This window comes from Pangasianodon hypophthalmus, chromosome 2 (genome assembly GCF_027358585.1).
Source record: "Pangasianodon hypophthalmus isolate fPanHyp1 chromosome 2, fPanHyp1.pri, whole genome shotgun sequence".
Classification (NCBI taxonomy): domain Eukaryota; kingdom Metazoa; phylum Chordata; class Actinopteri; order Siluriformes; family Pangasiidae; genus Pangasianodon; species Pangasianodon hypophthalmus.
In genome coordinates, this window is record NC_069711.1 from 14,718,720 (window position 1) to 14,742,066 (window position 23,347).

Here is a 23,347-nt window from a genome sequence, read left to right on the forward strand (position 1 = left end):
TTCAGTACTCTTTTTTCAAAACCTTACCATATTTCTGTGAATTGGGTGTGAATACAATAGTAACAGCTTTTCAGTTAATTACTAAGGGAGAACAGGGAGCTAATGCTCCAAGTTTGATTATATAGAGCACACATTCATAGCCTTTAGAACTGAATGAAACAGGAAAAGGTCATGTGTGACCTCTACAGGAAGATTAAGGGAAGTACACATTTATGGCATTTGGCAGACGCCCTTATCCAGAGCGACTTACAATAGTGCTTTGAAGTCTAGCAAAAATACATTCTGATATTGGCTCGCTAGGTCACAAACTAGGAATACCATCAGTACACATATCCAAGGAATTTCTATCCTCATACAGCATGTGATATAAGCACTAGGAAAATGACACTAGGACACACTGAAATGACACACATAGCGTTGAATACAAAAACACAGCAGAGCTACTCAACTATTCTGGAAAAATCCCTTCTTTAAAATATGCTTTAAAGACAACAAAGAAATATAGTACATTGTACAATGTGCAAACTTGATAATAGTCATTTTAATTTCAGTTTTTTTGGTACTGATCAGTAGGTTGTGGAATCAAATCCTAGAACTGCCAACCTGCCACTCTGGGGTCCTTGAGCACGACCCTTAACCCTCAACTGCTCAGTTCTATCCTGTCTCAAATGTTAGTTGCTTTGGATACAAGGGACAGCCAAAAGGGCTTATGCCAATTAAGAAAACTCTTCTTTTTTGGTCATTGTCTATTAATCATTGTAATTAATGGAGCAAATAACTGCTTGAAATATAGTAGGGAGTGTTAATTAAAAGTGGTAATACTAACTGAAGCCCACAAACTGAATTTCGTTCATGTTAGCTATTCCTTCATGTAAGCCTAAAAACCTTTTTTAAGCTTAACTGAAGGAGGCACTGAAGCTCAAGCTTTATAGTGGGGCAGCTAAGTGTAAATTTTTGGCAGACTTTGTGATACAAGCATCAAATTTCACACAGGGACTCATCTAGGGTTAGTTAATATAAAAATAACATTAGCCACTTGAAAATCAACCTGTAGTGGTAATTATATGTGTGAATGTCATGCACTACCAGGGCACACTGGTGACATCACTGCTGTGAATCTCAGCATGTGGCTTGCTATATACCTTCTTCAAAACAGAAGCACATTCAAGCAGTTCTACTCAAAAGACACTGAAGGAGGACTACCAACTTATCTCTCAACTTTTCATCTCTTTTCAAAGAAGGGAGTATGAATTAATAGAATTCTTTCAGCATGAAAACAATCCATTCCCTGCCTCTATGAGTGACAATGGACAGCTTCATGTAACCAAGAAATCTCAACTGGCTGATATCCTTGAATCCAAAGTCAAGATGGCAGATGTTGAACCAGCAGCAGACGCTATTGTGATCGTTGGCTCAGCAATAATGAATGCCTTGGTACCCTGAGCATCAAAAACTTCCGGTTACTATTCCATGAAAGATGTTGTTCATGCAGTAAAGGCTTATGCCACAAATATAAACGCTCAGATATAGTTTTTGATGTTTATGTTCCATATAGTCTGAAGTCTGAGGCAAGAATAAAGTGAAGGCAGCGAATGAGAAGGAGCATGACAGACTTCACCAAAACACCCAATAATATGCACAACTTTCTGTGAAACAACACCAACAAAACTGAGCTCTTTCATTTTCTGGCAGAAGAAACTGCTGGTGTCCAAACAACAAATACGATCATTCTGACCAAAGCAAGTATTGATTATTAAAGCAAATGACACAGATGTGTCTGTAATAGCAGTATCACGTTTTCCATCCCTGAAAGAGCCGAGTCTTGCAAAACTGTGGCTGTGTGACTGTGTCAAGGACAAAGCCTGAAATGGATCCCTGTTCATGAAATCTGCTCTGTACTTGGGCCAGAAAAAACAAGAGGAATCCATGCTTTTAGTGGTTGTGATGTAGTGTCTGCATTTTGAGGCAGAAGAAGTCTGCTTGGGACACTTGGAATGTGAATGATCAGGCCACAGTCGTCTTCTCGATACTTAGCCAACATCCACCAGTCATTGATGATGCTGATATGCAGACTTTAGAGAAGTTTATAGTCACCATGTATGACAGGTCCAGTACTGCTGTAGGAATTAACAAAACATGACTGGCCTTGTTTGCAAGAAAATAAGGGATATATAACTCTATTCCACCAACTCAAGATGCCCTCCTTCAACTTGCAAAACGTGCTGCCTTCCAGGCAGGAACTATATGTAGGCCACAGTACCTGAATCCTAGTGACAGGGGGTGGACAAAACATGGCGAGGGATGGAAGGTTTGCTGGACAACTCTCCAAACTATTGCAAAGTGTTGCCAACAACTGATGAACTGCGTAAGACTGAATGCCATGGAAGATGCAAATGCTATCGCTTTGGCCTGAGCTGCACTGCACTTTGCATTCCTAATGTTCAATAAATACACAATGATGCAGCCTACTTACCATGAAAACTGAATCATCAAGTAAAATATTAGGCAAATGAGACATAAAATGTCTTAAACCTTCCAAAAATGATGAATTAATCCATCCTACAAACCCAGAATCTCCATGTTTCAAAACATAGGAATTGACCCCTCAAATATTAATCTTGGACAGTTTGTTTTGATTATTTAAGGATAATTGCATCCAGTAGCAACAATTTGGTGGCCATCTTCAAAAATGACGCCCATATTGGATTTTCGTTTGGCTAACGTTAATTCCTTAATAAGCAGCCTAAAGGTGAACCACATGCAAAATTTCATGTTTGTATCATCATCTGAATGATTTTGCACTTAGCAGCCCCACTATTAGTTTGAAGCACACACACACACACACACACACACACACACACACACACACACACACACACTTGATGGATTTCAAGGGTATTACAGCATTCCAAAAAATAAAAAAACATCTTTCCAAACATCTTTGTAAGTTTTAAATGACTTGTTTAATATTTTACATATTTTTGTCCTTCTACATCAACACACAAAGGTATTTCGAAATGTACTATGTTCATATAATACAAAGCAGAACAAATTCAATGTGAGACATGGCAAAGAGTTATTTTTTCTTTCCTGTAACATGAAAGCAGAAAACATTGACACTGCTATGCTGCAGTTAATTTTGGTCAACCTTTATGCAAAAGCTAGTTTGGAAATTTAGTTGAATTTCAAGGCATAAACAGTCATTATCCAAAACTGTACTGTATGTAGTATGCACACACACACACACACACACACACTCACCAAGAGCATTCTGAAGAGACGCAGAGCAGAGAGGTACCGAAAAAAGATGTCTACCAGCAGAATCCAGCCTTTGGACAAATCAGCTAGGCCAGCATAACATAACATAACAAAAAAAAAAAAAAAAAAAAAAAAAAACAGGCACGTTTGAAGGAAATGCACTGAGAAACAAAACCTTGGCGATGTAAATAAACTGAGATATTGTGTATTAATATACAGTACACATTGATAAAGTGTATCCAGTTCTGTTAGATTATGTGCCAAAAGTATTGAACAAAATTACGAGATTTATTCATTCATTCATCTTCAGATGTGACAAATACAAATAACAAGGGGGAAAACATACACTGGACCTACAAGTTCACTGACTCGTAGCTATGCACCATTCATTGATTTGAACTGATTAGATGAAGCCCAAGCCTGTGCATACAACAATAATATAATTAAATATAAATCACATAATTTGCTGTAATCAAATTTTTACAAGCTGTTTTCTCTGAAATATTTTAACCAATATTTACCTATATTTTCAGCAATAGATACTTCACCAACAATCTGGTGCTCCAGATAGCTAGCAACCATAAGCCAAAGCACCAATTTTAGCTAACAGTTAGCGTAATATGGTTATACACTCATCGAGCACTTTAGTAGGAACACCTATACATCTACTCATTCATGCAATTATCTAATCAGCCAATCGTATGGCAGCACAATGATTGAATGATTGAATGTATACAATCATGCAGATACAGATTAAGAGTTACTGTCAGCCAAGAACAAGAATCTGAGGCTACAGTGGGCACAGGATCACAGAAACTTGACAGTTGAAGACTGGAAAAAGACCAGGCGATTTTTTTCCTAATCTTCAACCGTCGCATTTTAGAGAACCTTTGCCCACTGTAGCCTCAGCTTCCTGTTCTTGGCTGAAAGGAGTGGAACTTGACGTGGTCTTCTGCTGTTGTAGCCCATCCACCTCAAGGTTTGATGTTTTGTGTTCTGAGATGCTTTTTTGCTCACCACAGTTTTAAAGAGTGATTATTTGAGTTACTGAGTCCTTCCTGTTGGCTTGAACCAATATGGCCATTTTCCTCTGACCTCACTCAACAAGGCGTTTCCACCCACAGAATGGTCACTCACTTGATGTTTTTTGTTTTTAACACCATTCTGAGTAAACTGTAGAGCCTGTTGTGCGTGAAAATCCCAGCAGATCGGCAGTTATAGAAATATTCAAACCAGCCTGACTGGAACCAACAATTATGCCACAGTCAAACTGAGATCACATTTTCTCCCCATTCTGATGGTTGATGTGAACATTACCTGAAGCTGCATGATTTTATGCATTGCACTAATGCAACACAATTGGCTGATTAAATAATTGCATAAATGAATAGGTGTACGTGTGTTCCTAGTAAAGTGCATGGTGAGTGTATAAGCACTATTTTATTAGCTACTGCCTTGTTTGCGGATGCACATATACATGGTAATATGGGTGGCATCACACTATCCAGTTGGATATTTAATTAAATTAAATTCAATTAAAAAGTAGTCAGCTAATCAGCTAAATTGATCTTGTATCTATACTCATTTTTAGTTTGGCATATCTATAGTGTTCTTTCTTGGTCCAAGGCATAATTTATGTCTTTGAGGACAGTTCGTATGGAATAAAACAGAACACAGCATGCTGTTTTAGGAAAATAAGTTTCACGCTGGGGTGGTGTGACCCAGCTGGACACGAAATGTCCTTTATAAACATGTTTTATTCCTCTTATACTACAACAACTCTAACAATTTCAATTTTAAATTTAAATTACAATTTTTAATGCATTAATCAATGACATGTAATGACAATTTAATGCTGTGGAATATGAGACAACTTTCAGAGCCCTGCTGTAATATAAAATTATACCACAGCAGGATTTAATTCTCAAATCTGATTGGTCAGAAGGCATGTATTATTTATGTATAACCGCACAGCACAGTAATTCAAGCTCTAACATGAACAATGGATTTAGGAACTAACTTGTCTTGTGGACATTCCACAACATTAATCTAACTATAAACTATTAAAAAGTGCAATGTATTGTGCAATAATAAATGACACTGTTTATTAATAAATTAAATTGATTAATAAAATAAATTGGTAATTGTTGGCAAATTTCTCTGGTGTAAGTGAAAATAATCCAATTCCGCTTCGCATCAGATTGTATCACATCACCCCAGCATGTATAATTTTCATATAATAGCATGGTCTGTCCTGTGTGATTCCTGAACACCTTCTGACCAACTAGATTAAAGAATTCAATAGCGCTGTGGTATAATGGTTGATAAATAATTAAACTGCTCCATGCTATGAAGTTATCACATGGTAAAAAGCAGCTAAATAGGATGATATCACATTATAGCTAGCATGTACTTATATGCGTTATATCTATATAGGCTACTGCAAATGTAACTGATATCAACTGGTAATGATTAATTGGCTATTCTTGATTATTTTACCAGTCACTCTGGTAAATTCTAGTTGGCCAATAGGTACTTAAACGTTTTTCCTTCTTCTAAGACCCACCTGTGAAAAAAGTGTGCTTGAAGTCAAAATAAACGAAAAAATTCCAGAAGCGCAAACTTTTGAAATACTAACTGTAATTTAATCTTATTTTAGCAATTTAGTCTTATTGTATTCTTATTATTTTGTATTTGCACCATCTTTTTCAGATTTTGATAGTTAATGTTTTTCTTGCAGATCATTTACTGCTGTTTTAACACTTTTGGTACAAAAAAAACTTCAACATTTCTCTTTGAAATTAATGAACATTCTTATGATAATGCATTTACATGCACAACTTTCACTGACTTTCCCTTCATTCTCTTCTACTTCTTTGTCCTTTCTTTTGCAACACTTAGAAAAGTGTCTTTATTTCCTATTTTCTCTTTTTGTTTGCTTGTTTTTCCTCTGTACTGCTCTAGAGCATACAGTCATTGGTTGAACAGTCATTGGAATGCAACTCTGTAGCATGTTCTTTATGCCCTTTCACATCTGACTGGTGACTTTTTGTTTCCCTCTTCTTGCTTGACTGTATGTGTTTGTTCACCTGATGGTTATTCCCTTCATGGAGATGTTGATGCTCCCTTAGGTTATGATCTCCGTGATGTAGAGCAGAAGGCGAGTCCTTCTTCCCTCCTTCATTTGCCTGAAGCCCATGATGACTCTTGTGATGATCAATCTGATGAAGCATATAGTCTTCATGTTGCAGCTCTTGGTCTCTGTTATTGTGCTTATCTCTTACTCTGACCTGACTGTCCCCCTTGTGCAAATGATGTTTCCCATGATGAAGATTCTTCTCTTTGCTGTGCAGGATTTCTTCCTGGTGGAGCTGTGAGTCAGGGCCTGGTGGCTGTACCTGCAAGTAAGCTCGCACTCTGTAGTGCTGTATGCGGTTGTTGCTGAAGTCGATCACTCTACATTCATACATGCCTTCGTCTGAAGGTTTAACGTTTGACAGGCGAAGCCGGTGAGAGATGTTGCTGCCAGCCACCTTCACCACCTTTACAGAAATATTAAATAAGACTCTTAAAACCCTGAAAGAGGCATTTTAAATAATTTATCCTCAAACCTATCTAAATTTAAAATTAGGTTTTTAAAACCCAAAGTAAAGACAAAACGGTGGTTAAAACCTAAAAGCCAAGAACAGATGAATTCTGTGAATTTATTTTCACCTTTAGTGTTAGTCAGCTGTTATGGTTAAGATACAGCCTTAACCGTACTGTATCTTAGTAAAAGATAAAACTTAAAAAGATTAAACTTAGACTTTGGCACCCTTCAACAGATTGGGCAAAAGTATTTGTATATTATTTAAATTTTCCATTCTAACAGTTAAAGAATCTATTTACCTTTCCACTAACGAAAATATATTTTATCAAAAAGATATGTGGTGTATACACTATATGGCCAAAAGTATTTGGACACCTGACCATCACACCCATATGTGCTTGTTGAACATCCCACACCAGATTTAGTCCCCCTTTGCTGTTATAATAACCTCCGCTGGAAAGGCTTTACATTTGAGCGTAGCTTTTCAGCAAGAGCAGGCACTGATTTCGAGTGGCGAGGCTTGGGGTGCAGTCTGCATTCACAGATATTCAGTTGGGTTGAGGTCAGGGCTTCGTGCAGGCCACTCGAGTTCTTATATTTACATTTGGGATTTTGGCAGATGCCCTTATCTAGAGCAACTTACAATTATCACATTTATAAGGGCCTTGCTCAAGGGCCCAGCAGTAATAGCTTTCGATCAGAAGTCCAGCGTCTTAACCACTGAGCTGCCACTTGCCCAACTTCTTCGACTCTAAACTTGGCAAACCATGTCTTCATGGACCTCACTTTGTGCACAGGGGCAGGGGCACTGTCACACTGGACCATGTTTGGGCCTCTTAGTTCAAGTGAAGGGAAACTGTAATGCTACAGCATACAAAGAAATCCTATACCAAAGTTTGGGGAAGGCCCACATATGGGTGTGATGGTCAGGTAGCCACAAACTTTTGGCCATATGGTGTAAATAGGATACTGGGACTCCTAAAGAATATTTAAAATAAATATATTGGCATGCTAATTTAAAAATATATATATTTTTTCAGTCTCCAAGAATTTAATTACTGCCTTTGAACATGTCCTTTTTAATTCATTACCACTGGGGAAACTGAAGAGCTTTCAACAACAAAAGAGTTGAACCTGAACATATAGACAATCTCCACAACAATTAGTTGTTTTGAAGGATTGGACACATGAAGATAAAAAAAATGCTGAAATCTGACATGTCTCAAAAGTCCCAAGAACCCCACTGTAAAATATGGCGATACATCACTGATGCTTTTGAACTGTTTTGTGGCAAGTGGTCCTGTTACTCTTATAAAGATTGACTGCAACATGAATTCTGTAAATAGCAGGATATCTTTGCTAAAAAACCTAGCTGCTTTTGCCAGGAGGCTAAGATTTGGCAATAGATGGAAAAAATTAACAACCTCGAACACGCACCAAAATCAACACTGAAATGGAAAACAAATTCAGTATTTGGCAATGGCTACCTCACTCTCCAAATCTGAACCCTGCTGAAAACCTATGGTCTGAATTGGACAGTTCACATGCATATACTTAAGAATTAAAATGAGCCTGCAATAATGAGCTTGTTGCTTGTGAGCCTGCAAATGAAAGAACTGACCAAGATCCCTTTACAAGTGAAGCCTTGTTAAAACTTTATTAGACATTACAAGAAGGGGCTTAGAGCAGTTATTCTCTTCAGGGGAGGATTAACTATGGGTGCACTTGTATAATTTTGTGTAAGTTTATAATTACAATCTTATCATTTTTAATAGTGTTTGGCGAATAACCACTACTACATAAAATGTTTTTATAGGTTTTAAAAATAGTGTTTAAATAGAACTATAGAATTTCCCCATATGTTTAACATTAAGGTTAGAGTATCATATGTGGTTTATTTTATTTGTTTTGCTAAATACTACTAGAGTATTCTTGGACAACGTAGACATTTCATACAGTCACAATCAGCTTGCAGATTTAGGGTTCATTTCTGCACCTCAGATGCAGTGTGAGCTACTCTTGGACCATGAAAAAAGGAGGTGATTAATAGGATTTGACATTTTATGGATATTTTAGAATACAAGTAAGGATGATTACTCAAACATTTCTTTTAACAGATATAAATCCTGAATATTGACATTCTCCACTCACACTTATTTTAGTAGCATCCCTCGTCAATTCCTCAATGGGAACGACCTGAAATGAGAAGCAATAAATGGGAGTAAATGAAATAAGAATGAGAATGCTAGTATACCATATAAATACAGCACATAAGGCAACACATCAGGAAAACAATGTATGACAACTATTTCACTCTGAGGGGGGTACTCTAAAGCTGTTTCCTCTTTGCTGACTGTACTAATTACATTGGGTTATTTCAGCAGGACACCAGCTGGCTGCTGTTCACACATTTAGGGGAACCAGGCAGCATGCTATGATCCCATATTCTGGGCAATAATCAGTAATTGGGGATTGGAGTGGCTCCTGCTAGGCTTCATGGGTTATTACTCTCTATGTCAGGAACAGTGGCAGAGAGGGTACAGGACCATTGTACTTTTTATTAATCATTTACCATGTATAAGAGCAGTCAAGACTTTAATGATTGTGTACATCGTATGGCATAAGGTATGAGACACATCTTCAATCCGTGATGATTCGTAAGTGTGGAATATGGAAAACATACAGTATTTCTACATTTACTGAAATATGTGTGTGTATATATATATATATATATATATATATATATATATATATATATATATATATATATATATATATATATATATATATATATATATATACACACACACACACACACACACACATACACACATACATATATATATATATATATATATAGTTGTTAGATATTGTTTATAGATACTGAAATTCACTGTTCAAATACAAAACAATGAAGCACTATTTAGGGTTTTTACCAAGTCATATCTACTTGATGAACCCTAAAAATATATTAGAAAAATTGCACAAATGTAGTTTCAAAGAAAAAGGCTGACCTGATTGGTTGTCCAGGCAGCTTTCTCAGACCATTCCCTATGGTACTGCAAATACCACCACTGGATCTCCAACGAGACTGAAGAAGAGCCTGCACCCCTGAAGGAGCATGCCATCTCCACATCCTGACCAGTCTGACTGATGATGTCATGAGGAACTTCTGTGAAAAGAGCTGAGAGAGAGACAGAGACAGCAAAAGAATAGTTTGTCCTATGAAATATCATTGTCTTTTTCTGCTAAATGAGGTTCTGTCATTTAAGCCAGAGTGGGACATTAGTGTTAACTGAAATGTGTGTGTTGGCATTATTCATATTACTGTACTGCGATCATATTAGTAGAGAGAGGCAACCCTGCTATGATCACAGCTCTGCCCCAGCAGAAAGCATGCCACTCAAACCCAGGTAAAACCAGCAATAGTGCTCTGTTACATAATTACAGTCGAGCATTCTGTACTCCTCATCTCTTTCCTACTGTCCTTTAATTAGTATCAGATAGGAAGCAATTCATGGAGCTTATGTGTAAATTTGTTTTTATTATTTGTTTATGTGACATTTTAACCATATTCAACAGTCCTATTATTTGCAACAATCCTCATGAAATGCCATTCTTTCAATAACTGTGCTTGTTTTAAAAAACTGAAGTGCCAGACAATACATACATACATACATACATTCATACATTGGCAGGTGACCAAATTAGGGAGAAAATAAGGGGAAAAGTAATGAAATAAAATTTGTAGGTTCTGTAGATACATAGGCACAACTTAACTACATACATCATACAGCAGGTTGAATATAGGCCTATATTTGTAAGTTGTTCTGCCTGACAAAGAAGCTGACTTTCTTACCTTGGCTAGCTTTCTTACACACAGCTAATTAACTTGATTGATTTAAACTGATTAGATTAATAACATAACAGTGAAACTCTCACTGAATGTTATGATGATACAAATTCTTACTGTGTATTGTTTCCCACCTGTTCCAATCTGTATACACTGAGGTAAATACAAGCCAATACTGCATCACATCAGTACTCTTGGACACAAAGCTGATCAAACCCACTCTATTCCCAGACGAGACTGAGCCAATATGCCTGTGAAAGCGAACACTGTTGGGGTCTAGTTCCTAGTTTCAAGTGCACATGCTACATCTGTGCTCTAGAACCCAACTGGAGGCCATATAAATTTTCATTATTACACATGCCAGCCAGAAGGACACTTGGACAGACTGAGTGCAAAAGAGTAATGGTTCAAGCCCCCCTTATCTCTCATTTATAAGACTGATATTCACCCTAATGCTCTTATAACTACTGTTGATTTTAGATGAGTCAGTAATAACTGTAGTCACAAGTGTACCACAAACACCATGTTTCCAGTGCACAGAGAGATAAAGTCTGCTGCATCTGCTTGTGTTTTATTTTAAGACACTGGTAATGGGGCAAAACCAACACAAATAACTACATTAGCTTTTGCACTCTGTCCCCAAAAATGCTCAAATGCCTTTGGCATAAACACTTGACTTCTCAGTTCAAATTCGATATATAATGGACTGAAATGCATTCTCTTTGTGATATCTAAGTGAATTTAGAAAACTGATACTCAACTCATCAGATCAGGGCCTAGATACAATTTCTTTACCTAATTACTGCTCAAATACCTTGAGCCTGACCTATTGCTATCTCCAATCCAATTACAATAGAACAACATCTAGAAAACACTTCGAAATTGAGCTCTACAGTAAATAAAAGAACCGTAAACAGAATTAGATATAATTAAACAAAATTGATGACAAGATGAGTTATTAGTATAGGGCTGATGTGCGTAGGTGCATGTGTGTGCATACACTGATCAGCTGTAACATTAAAACCACCTGCCTAATATTGTGTAGGTCCCCCTTGTGCCACCAAAACAGCTATGACCTGTAGAGGCATGGACTCCACAAGACCGAAGGTGTGCTGCGGTATCTGGCGCCAAGATTTTCGTAGCAGATCCTTTAGGTCCTGTAAGTTGCGAGGTGGTGACTCCATGAATCAGACTTGTTTGTCCAGCACATCCCACAGATGCTTGATCGGATTAAGATCGGGGGAATTTGGAGGCCAAGTCAACACCTTGAACTGTTTGTCATATTCCTCAAACCATTCCTGAACGATTTTTGCTGTGTGGCAGGATGCATTATTCTGCTGAATGAGCCCACTGCCATTAAGGGAATACCACTGCCATGAAGGGGTTTACTTGGTCTGCAACAATGCTTAGGTACGTGTCAAAGTGACAACCTCGTGAATGCAGGACCCAAGGTTTTCCAGCAAAACATTGCCCAGAGCATCACACTGCCTCAGCCGGCTTGCCTTCTTCCCATAGTGCATCCTGGTGCAGGACGCACCCGGCCGTCCACATGATATAAAAGAAAACGTGATTCATCAGACCAGGCCACCTTCTGATGCCCACGTGCCCATTGTATGCACTTTTGGAGGTGGACAGGGGTCAGCATGGGCACTCTGACAGGTCTGTGGCCACGCAGCCCTATACCCAGGTATAGCTATGATGCACTGACACCTTTCTATCATAGCCAGCATTAACTTTTTCAGCAATCTGTGCTACAGTAGCTCTTCTGTTGGACTGGACCAGGTGGGCTAGCCTTCGCTCCCCACGTGCATCAATGAGCCTTGGGCGCCCATGACTCTGTCGCCAGTTCACCGGTTGTCCTTCCTTGGACCACTTTTGGTAGGTAGTAACCACTGCATACCGGGAACACCCCATGAGACCTGCCATTTTGGACCCAGTCGTCTGGCCATCACAATTTGGCCCTTGTCAGAGTCACTCAGATCCTTACGCTTGCCCATTTTCCTGCTTCCTACACATTAACTACGAGAATTGACAGTTCACTTGCTGCCTAATATATCCAACCCCTTGACAGGTGCCATTGTAAGAAGATAATGTTACATTATCTTTGTTATTATCAATGTTATTCACTTCACCTGACAGTGGTTTTAATGTTATGACTGAGTGGTGTATATACCAAGATCGTGTACCATTATTGAACATTGAGAACGTGAGTAATTCTATTATTACAGAGACCACAGGTCACATATGTTGTGCACAATGCAGGCAAATTTGAAGACACATTAATTACGTGGGAGGAATACCTCAGAATAACCTGTGTGGACCCATTCCATTCTATCAGTTGGAGAAATTACTTAGCTTTCCTCTAATGAAAATAGGTAATAGGTAGCCGTCTGCAGTGTATAGTGGATTAAAACATACATACATATAAAATATACAAATGCCATAACAAGTAATTGATTTTTTAAAAATGGCACAACAATTTGGCTTTGTACATGTTTTAATTGAGTACTAAATCAAACAATGCAATCATTACCTTTCATGGCTAGAAAAATTTGGAAGCTGTAATTGGAATCTTTGTTGAAATTCAATTAAAGAATGTTAACAAAATACTGTATCTGGATACAGAAAAATAGTTCACTCACTGGTTCAGAGAGTAGTCTAGGTAAATAATGGATGAGAAATATGTTGGTGGGCAATTATTAAGGCCTGTACAGCTAATACAAAAAATAATAATTAGATGTTTTTCTTGGAATAACTGAGAATGAAAAGAAATACTATTTTAATTGAAGGTTTGTTTGAATACTTTTGTTACATTTACACACACTATCAGAATTTCACAGAATAAGTAGCTGCAATTCTTTCAGCAGGGGTTCCTGCTGAATATAATGAGGCAAAACAGTACAAACAAAAACACAGATACAGACACACACAGTATGGCAGGTGTTCATAGCCTAAAGGGAGTCTACCATTTCCCAAAGGACTTGATTGGGTAGACTGAACTATTCTCTATGGATGATGGGGGAGTCAGGTATAAATTCTGTCATCTCTCATTCCAGCCAAAGCCATTTCACACCTAGACGTATCTTTTCTCCACCCCCAAGCATGAATTAATTTTCCTCAGAACTCCTCCAAAGGCACATGCATGATTCATGACAATGTCTCTGTTCGCAGTCTGATTTATTCTCATACACAATGACAAGCACTTCAAACACTAAGCATCATGCAAGGCTGGCTTCAATAAGCTGGAGGAAAAAGGAATGAAACTGGGAAATAGAAGTGTACAACAACATATGGAACAAACAACAAAATATGGAATTTTAACTACAAATTATGCATAGATGTTTTTCATAGTTGCAGAGCTTATTTGCATAATGAATAATTTTGGAAATTGTAATCATATGCCAAAACTGTACATAACAGTATGAATACCAACACTCCTGATTTCATTCAGTCCTGAAATGTTGTCTCTTCTGGCCACTGCTAAGTGTATGCTATACATATTGTATGCTAGAGTTGGTACTGTCTGTGTCTGTTTTTTTTTTTGGGACAAAACTACGCTGCCAGCTATTTATTTATTATTTTTTTACTTTCTATGTATTAGTTCATCAATCTCTTTTACTGAGAGGTGTCTTAGACGTATGTATCAAAATGACAGCAACAAATGAAATCAAATTAAATGACTGCATGTTATTGCACAATAATACATTGGTGCGCTCTCCCAATGCATCAAACAGACAAATACTGTATACAGTGAAACATTTATGGAAGAGGCTGAAACATGTACAATGAAATATTGAAACCCATTCATTTGTCATTTGAATTAGATATGACATCTGCATGTGAGGACCTCTGCCGTTTAAAAATAAATCAAAGCCATGAGATTACATCTGGATCACCAGTGAAATAAACAAGAAACACAATTCATGAAAAACACTACTATGCATGTATGCTGTTATGTAGAAAGCTTTGTCATAATATTTGTTTAGGTACCTGGGTATGTGTGTGTGTGTGTGTGTGTGTTATGTACTCTGGGAAATAAGCACAGGATGCATAGGATGTGAAATCAGATTGAAATGAAGGCTGCAGCGAGGCTAATGCAATAAGACCTCAACTCAGGCAAGGCGACCCCCCCAAACCCCCTTCAGGAGTGAATTGCTTATAACCCCAGAGAGTGGTATAAAAGAGAGAGAGAGGCAACACTACGTAAGTGTATAATAATTCGGGGAAAGTAAAATGACCATAGTGATTCACAGCGAATTATTTAAGGCTGTTCAGCACACCAGACATCTTCATAAAGGACATATAGACCCATAAACCTGGTTGAATTATATCAACTCCCTGTTATTTCCTTTATTTCACAATGTATTTGGCTGACTTTAATTTACAGTGATGACATTTGGGTGAGAATTACTTTCAACAAGATAGCAAAGCAATCATGAGCCCCAGTACAGTAAAAACAAATCAACATCTCCCAGCTTTCTCTCTTTCTCTGCATGCAGAGGCGACAGTCATGGATGCACATCCTAATTAGGGAAACAAAGAGAAAGAAAGACAAAAAACTGTCTCTCTTGTGGCTCCACTGGTTCTTAATATGCACAGCCTTTCTCGACCCTACAGACATTACAGTAATTAGGCAGTGCCACTGACGCAGCATTGCAAATGTCTCTACTGCCTAATGTCCTGTAAACACACAGGCATACCAACCATTCAACGATTTCATTCCACTCATACTAATATCATTCTTCTAAAAATTTATGAGTACCTACAGTACACAAATAAAAGAGCATGTTAATTACAATATGATACATATGAAAGAAAAACACAAAAACAGTTAATAATGAATTTGATGTTTATATTTCTGATGTGTTCCACATTAGAAGCAGAAACTAAGATTTCTGACATATAGAACATACTGTACAAATACAATATACAAATATACCATACCGTCAATAACTATTACCTGGATATACAGTATTATGTGTTTTTGTACTTTCTTCGATACATAATGCAATCACAGTGTGTCATTAATATTTGGTGTAGGATTCAAAGTTCAACAAGCTGCTACCAAAAACCCTGCTGTCCTAATTATAACCAAATGTGAAACATTACAATATAAATAAAGCATGTAATGACAACGTTATCATCTGTATGATATCTGTATTATCTCTGTCATAACTTTACAAATAGACAAAAACAACTGCTGTAATACATGGGTGAAACAGGTGAGATTATAAAACAGCAATATGTGCTAGTGTAACAAGTCTACAAAGTTAAACAAGAACACTAAAATAAGTCAGGAAGATATGTCCATCTTTGCATAAATAGCGCATGTCCATTTTTTCAGTTTTAATAACAGACAATAAGGGACAACAAATTTGCCTGCTGGAAAGTCTAACGTAAACATACATTTTTAAAATAAGCAAGTTTTTAATAATGTTAATACATATAAAAGGTAAACAAGAATAACACATACTCCTGCTTGTATTTATTTAGTTTTTTTTTTGTTTTATTTCAGTACATACATTCTGTTAGATGCTCCTGGGGAATAGAGATATGTAGCAAAGACAGAGTCACATATTGTGACAAGGGCTCTGGTATACACAAATAATTTGACATGGATCTCTGCTCCTTTGGACACTGAATAATAACCTGCCTCTAACTGACTGACGTGGTTGTGTGGTTTGTGTGTGTATGTGTGTGATTATATGAGAGAAACAAATAGACACAAATAGAGCTCACAGTCTCTTTGCATATTTTTTGACAGAGTAGTATAATATGGGAGGAAAAACAGTGAGATGCTTCAGGAGGTGTTGGTGTTGGTATGGAAGCTGCAGCTCAAGGTGAAGGACCAATCACTGTTGGAGTAAGACCTATATACTGACGAAGTAAGGTCAGGAAGCACTCGGAGAGGTCAGGCACAGCAGGGGATGTCTATCTGTGCTTGAATATGTAAAGGACAAAATTCTGGAGCAGCAGGAAGGCTATAAGGTTTGATCTATGATTATTTTACGCACAAATAATTATACTAATTATAAGCTATAATAGTTATAAGTAGTTATAGCTACTACACTCAATGTACATATGGTTAATACAGACTTTACACCCTGACCAAACTGGCTGCTGGTAATTAACTGGTTGAACCGGGTGTGCTAGAGGAGGGAAAACAAATTGGGCTGGACGTCACAGACTGGCTGTTCTAATTGAGGAAAGAACCTACTCCTGCTAAGGCAATTTGTCAGACCAGATCTGACAAATGCCTAAGAAAGAAGCAGAGAATAAGAGAGTAAGGAGGATTAAAAGAAAGATTAAAAACACCTCTGAGAAATACACAACATCAAAAGTAAATGATTCCAACAGTCTGAGCTCTTTGTTGACTCTTGCTCTTGCAAGGGTGGAGGTGGGAGCAAATATTCTTTCCTAGTTAGTATTACATATTATGTCATCTCATCATTTAGTTAAATTTAAACATTTTTGGTAAATAAAAACATAGTTAAGTTAATGCCATGTTAATCCCTTTAACCGACAACTATAGTCCAGCCTCATATTCCTCACTTTTGACTACATACATTTTCTACTGGTTTCAAATTTGCTGAATAATTCATAGTAGTTAATGAATAATGCATTCTGAAGTGAGTGCAGTAAAAATTTAAGGAGTTAACTGAAAATAGTTTCTGTCAAGGTTATTAAAATCTCTCAAAAGCCCTACAAATTTAACATTATCCATGTGAAAATTTCCTATATTTATAAAATATAAAACATATGCAGGACAGGGTGGTGAGAACGGTGGCTAGCGTTGCTGCCTCACATGATAACAGGTTCGATCTAGAGGCAGGGTTACCATCTTTGTGGAGTTTCTAATGTTCCTCCTGTGTCCACATGGATACACACTTGGATATGGAAAAGAAACAAACAAATAAAAACAAATTGCACCCATGCGGACAGTGGAAACATGTGAAACTTTTCAAAGCGTTTTCTGCTATGGTTTATGTCATTTTCTGCTAGAGTTTTTCAGATATTATTAATAACATGATGGGGAAGTTGGTACTTATGCCATATATGATCACAGCTTAAGATTTTGTTTATATTATTATGTGGAACTGGCATATGAGAAGGGAGGCATACATCAGAAAGGGAAAAATAAAATGGTGGGTTTTAAATCTCCAGAGCTGCTTCACTGCTGGGGCCCTTGTAAAGATCAGTGAAATGGAAAAATCAATCAGGAATTTTCAAAGCTGCTATTTATTTTGGTAGAAATCTGTTTGTCTCTGACAACCAGCTATGGGAGACTGCAGTATGCCCAATATGCTGACTGAAATTTAGGAATGGTTAGGTGAGTAGAAAATCAGCATTTTCTATGGTCATCATGTACTTGAGCTCTATTGAAAGTTACTGAAACCCAAACTCTATTAAAACCCAAGGAATGAGTTTCTTAATGTACAAATGGTCCAATATCCCTTCCAATGTAGTACACATTGGGGAGTCATTAATTATGTTTCTTTGTAGAAAAATTAAATGTAAAAGTTGATTTCAAAACATAATTAATTCAGGAAAATATATTTCTAATATGGCAAAAATAGTCTAATTAACTATCACATTGTCACAATACTGTCTTGCAGATCTACTGTAGAAGATTTGTTAGATTATTGTATATTACACTTGTCATAAAATTTCTAAGTGTATGATTGCTGTTGCATAAAAAAAAAACCTATATATATATATATATATATATATATATACGCCGACAAGTCTGCTGCGGAGGTGTGGAATCTAACATCTAACATTTTTTATCTTCAGCTCTTTTCCTTTAGAATGATGACTCTTTCTGGCAGCTCAGGGACTCTCAGGGACTCTCAGTGGAACTTTTCTGCTCATCCTATTGTAGTAAAGATGATGACTCTACCATGGTCATAGCAAACGGTAACGTTTGTGCAATCATCATCTCATCACATGAACACTGGCTCAATAATATAATTTCTTATTTCACACTCTTACTCTAACATTACAACATTAACCTACAATAGTTAGGAAAAAATAAAGTGTTAAAGCATTTTTCACACATATACATGGCAGTTAAGACTAAGCTGAACCCTAATTTTTATTGGACTCACAATAGAAGGATCACAAACTGATTTATTTCAACAAATCCATGACAGTTAATCTGTTGTCACCATTTGTATTGAGTATGTTTCATAGCCTAAGGAAAGAGGAGTCTCTAACAAGTATGCAGTCTCCTTTTCACCATTAAAAAACATTCATAGAAAATAAAAAATAATTCACAGGTGGGTTTTCCTTATTTAAATATAACTATATTTGTAGTAGTGGTAGTAATAATAATACATGTAAATGCTGTAACAAACACCATAGTTGAACTCTAAACTGTTCTTTTTTTTTTCCAGTCTGGCTTTTGAGGAGAGTCTGTTGCATTGCCACCTAATTTTCTCCTTTTATCATAAATATATTAATCTATGGTTCAACAACTAATGCACTGATTTAATCTTTATGGTAAATTGGGTGAACTATAACTCAATCAATAAGAACTGAGAATACAATGCCTCAACATAGCTGGTAGATACAGTTATTCAGATAGCACAAGGCAGTTCTAAAACCTGAATGGTAAAGGGGAACAGATCTGTACAGATCCTTTATAATCTGAAATGAGTTATGAGCCAAACATTTTGTAGGAAATATATATGTTGCTATATAATATGTTAATATATAATATGCTTCATTTCAATTTAAATATAATTATAATCTACAGAATATTGAGAATCTATAGAAAGTCTACAAGAAAGAAATGAAACAACAGCTGTACCAATAAATAAAGATCAGTAAATCAAAGTGAATGTATTAGTTATTTTTGTTTATTTCAGTAGAATCTCAAACCATTGTGCAACAATATCAGTGTGACTATCTGCATGATTAGCAGATATCAGGGCTGTTAGTGAATAGGTAGGGCTTCTTTCTTTGTTCTTTTGTATCTCGGTTGCATCTAATCCAGAGAGTATTTAGGAAGCACTAGCAGACTGTAAATTGGATTCATTTAAACAAATATTCATTTTGTGCAGAAGGAACGAGTAAAACAAAGAGCAAAGTATCTTCTTTCCCACTGAAATTATGCCAGTTTTTTCTAGCAGTAGAAGCAGCAACTCTCCTTCACTAATACATTACGCCTGTAAATGAGAGGGAATGGCGCTGAAAGCACGAACTCATCTGTCCGCTTCATATGATTAAATATAACGAAGTAGACAATAGCGCTATTAGCGTTCATTTATCAAGCCCCGCCCCTTCACACCAAGATCCTTACTCACCGCGCGAGGCCACGCGTGTGTTCAAACTAACCTGGACAGTGCTTACCGTTACCAGATACATGGTTGTCACCCTCCACATCCCCACTCGCGTTCAGCTGAAGAAAAAGTCCCGCGTAATGTGAAATCCACAGCAGCGCTGCCAACGGACCCATTTCGTTTAGCCGGCTTTTCATCCAGAGTTGTGTTTGTTCACGCACACATGTGGCGGCGAAAGTGTCAGATTTACACTCCTTCCAAAGGCACTATATCATCAGGCCAAAGTTCCTGGGACGCCGAAAACAGGTTAATACGCCTTTTTTTCCCCTAAAGAAACTCAGTTTCTCGTCTCAGCTCTCTCCAGCGCTCACCAACTACCGAGCGGTAAGAGTGTGTGGCGTAGGAACATCATCAACAGGAGGAGGGAGGTGTGTGTGGGCAGGACTTTGCGGGAAAATCAGTTAGGCGGAGTGATACGAGGTGCTAATTAATTCATTAAATATGTATGACGCACAGAGATACTGACTTAAAATCCACGTGCGAAACGGTGTGGAATTGATTAACTTATCAAACATGCAGGAGTGTGTGTTAGAGACATTTCATTGTGAAGATGGGATAAATGGTCGTTCACAAAATTACACAGAATTGAATGTTCACTAAAACAATTAGCTGTGTGGAAAGATGACTGAGTCTTTATTGGATTATTTATTTGCATCAGTAGTTTGTTATTAACAGACAGACAGAGAGAGAGAGAGAGAGAGAGCGAGAGAGACTAGGAACAAAAATCATTTGGGGTTAGTTGCTTTCAAGTGGCCCTTTACATTTGTCCAAAATAACAAGTGGTGACCCTACTGCAGTTTCTCCATTGCTGGACCATGTAAAGCCTCCCCCATGTTTTGCCTGACTTCATTATCACCTGCATCCATATAAACAACAGCAATCAATTAAACAATATGCTAAAGGTGAAATGAATTATTCAGTTCATTTTCTATACTTCAGTATTTTATTTGATAAAGCATTGACTTGATGGATTGGTAAGATGATTTTCTGGGCAAACATTAGATTTCATCAGGTAGCACTGATGCTCCCATTTGAGAAAGCAAGGAGCAGCCACCAAAGTGTGGATGTGCTGTCCACAAAATGTGTGCCATAGCAGGATACCATGAAGGAGAAGTGTGACGAATGTAACCTAGCTACTTAATATTAATCCTGATAGCTGTAGTATCAGAGGAATGCCACATCAGGACAAATTTCAATAGTTAATCATCACTTGCCAGTTGACATTTTCCTTAAGTTGATTAGTACATTTTTTGAGATAGAAAAAATGAGATTGTATCACAATCAGTTCTAAATAAAGGCCGATATACAGCAACACTTATCATTCTATTGCCTTATTTAGCTAATTAAAATGGAATTTTACATTTGAATAAAAAAAAAAAAATTAACTTCTTTTTGAAAATTTTGCAACCGCCATTCCCTGAAAAAAAAGGGGGGGGGGGTGTAATGTCAGAGATGCAAAGCAACAGCCTCCTTAGCTATGTTTTCATCAGTGTGAAATTCTGCATTTACATGCTTAGTGCTGTGAAGCAGTACATGACAGTACTGAATGTGGGTTTCACACTTAGGCATGAGGATCATAGCCAGCCTTATATACCTGTAGCCCTAATGCTCTAGAATCTCTGACCTAACATTGCATGCCTCCTGTAACTGTCTTCCCCAGTGTTTAGATTATTGGACACAGTGCACTCATCAATAAGGCTACAAGTCCATTGTAAACCAGACAGCTAATTATGTCACTTGGCAGGTATAAGACATTGTGGGAAGCACTCTCAGACCACAACAGCACAAGGCCAATATGTGAAAACATCAAGGACCCATTATTGGATTCATTGCATCCACAGGTTTTACACTCAGCAAGATGTGAGAGAAACCACTTTAGGACCTTGGAGAAAGTCTAGCTCTTCAGTTCCTGAACTGTACCCTGACTCGACACCTTCTTCACACATATCACTCACCTCAAGCCAAGAGGCCTCATCATTCATGTTTTTTTTTTTTTTGGGGTGGGGGGGTGGGGGGGCTTTGCTCTTAAAGGCACTTCTCTGTCTCTGATTGTTCTATGGTCACACCGTGACTGTGGCAGCCTTCTGTTGAACAACATATTGATTCACCAGTTTACTGTTCAACTGTTCGCCCACTCACTTACTCACTCACTAGTTTGATACTGTGGCAGCAGCACAACTGTGGCAGTTTTGTCTGTGTCTTAAATGGGAACTGATCAAGTACAGTCCATTTGTAATCGCAAGGTGACATCATTTTTGGCACCGTATTCTAGCTTGCTGAAAGGAAACAATGACTGAGGTTAATTACGCAAAACACAGCTCTTTTGATAAGTGTTTCCATCAATTCATGTGACTACAAGTAAGTAGCTGCTGAGCTGGTTCTTGCCAATCACTCCATGTTTTCAGGACATGACTATGGAATTCTGAGCCTGAGTGTCTGAACCAAAGTGACATAGGGAACCAAGGGCATTGTGTGAACTTCAAATACCCAAAGACCAATGCATAGAAGCAGCACTAAAAAGCAACAATATTCCATGTTCAAGTGTAGAGTAACTGTTAAGCGTAACATCACCTGATTGGAGGGGCAAAGTGTGGATGGGTGGATTTAATAGATCTTTGTACTCACAGAGAGAACATGATTAATTTTGACTCTAGAATCTATTTAATATCAGTTTTCACTGTATTCACTGACTACATGAAATGAAAAAAATTTATAAATGTGTGCAATAAGGAAAAATGTCTCCATTAAGAAAAAACTGAATAACTGCTATACCAAAAGAAGCAGAGATTGTCTATCCATATGTCAGCAACATTTACAAAGAAATAAGAGGTTATCAATCCAAAAAGTTGGGCATACCATTTTCTACGGAAGGAAACTATATCTTTCCACTTCTGCACTCTGCTGCACTGCCAATTACACACACAGAGGTTACCCCTCTTCTCTTTCTCTTTCTCTCTTTCTCTCTCTTCTCTGCACCTGTCACCCACTGGAGCAGAGCAGGAAATGAAATATGGTGATAGGAATTCCTGCTGGTGTTTTGTGGGTCAGTGATTGTGGCGAATAGATGGAGCCCTCATTTCTAGCCCAATTTCAGGCTACCTGTTTGATAGCCACTACTGTCGAATTACCTCAACCCCTACAGCCCGAGATACCAAGTGGACAATGTCTCACTCCCATGCCACCCTCTCCTCCTTTCTGTCTCTTTCTCTCTACCTTCATTCCAATAATCAAATGATGATATTTTGGGAATCTTTGTTAATGTTCAAAATGACCTGTAAGGTTTTTAATTCATGATTCAATTTA

At 37.5% G+C, this 23,347-nt stretch overlaps 1 protein-coding gene across 1 annotated transcript; it reads right to left on the bottom strand.

Annotated features, from left to right (window-relative positions):
- Positions 1 to 2,964: 2,964 nt before the first annotated feature.
- vstm2l (V-set and transmembrane domain containing 2 like) lies at positions 2,965 to 20,453 on the bottom strand. The gene is made up of 4 exons (XM_026913225.3): positions 20,055 to 20,453; positions 9,862 to 10,031; positions 8,999 to 9,043; positions 2,965 to 6,800 (listed from the first exon to the last, which is right to left on the bottom strand). The coding sequence occupies exons 1-4, from the start codon at positions 20,179 to 20,181 to the stop codon at positions 6,219 to 6,221; spliced, it is 924 nt and encodes a 307-aa protein (XP_026769026.1). The 5' UTR covers positions 20,182 to 20,453; the 3' UTR covers positions 2,965 to 6,218.
- Positions 20,454 to 23,347: the final 2,894 nt, after the last annotated feature.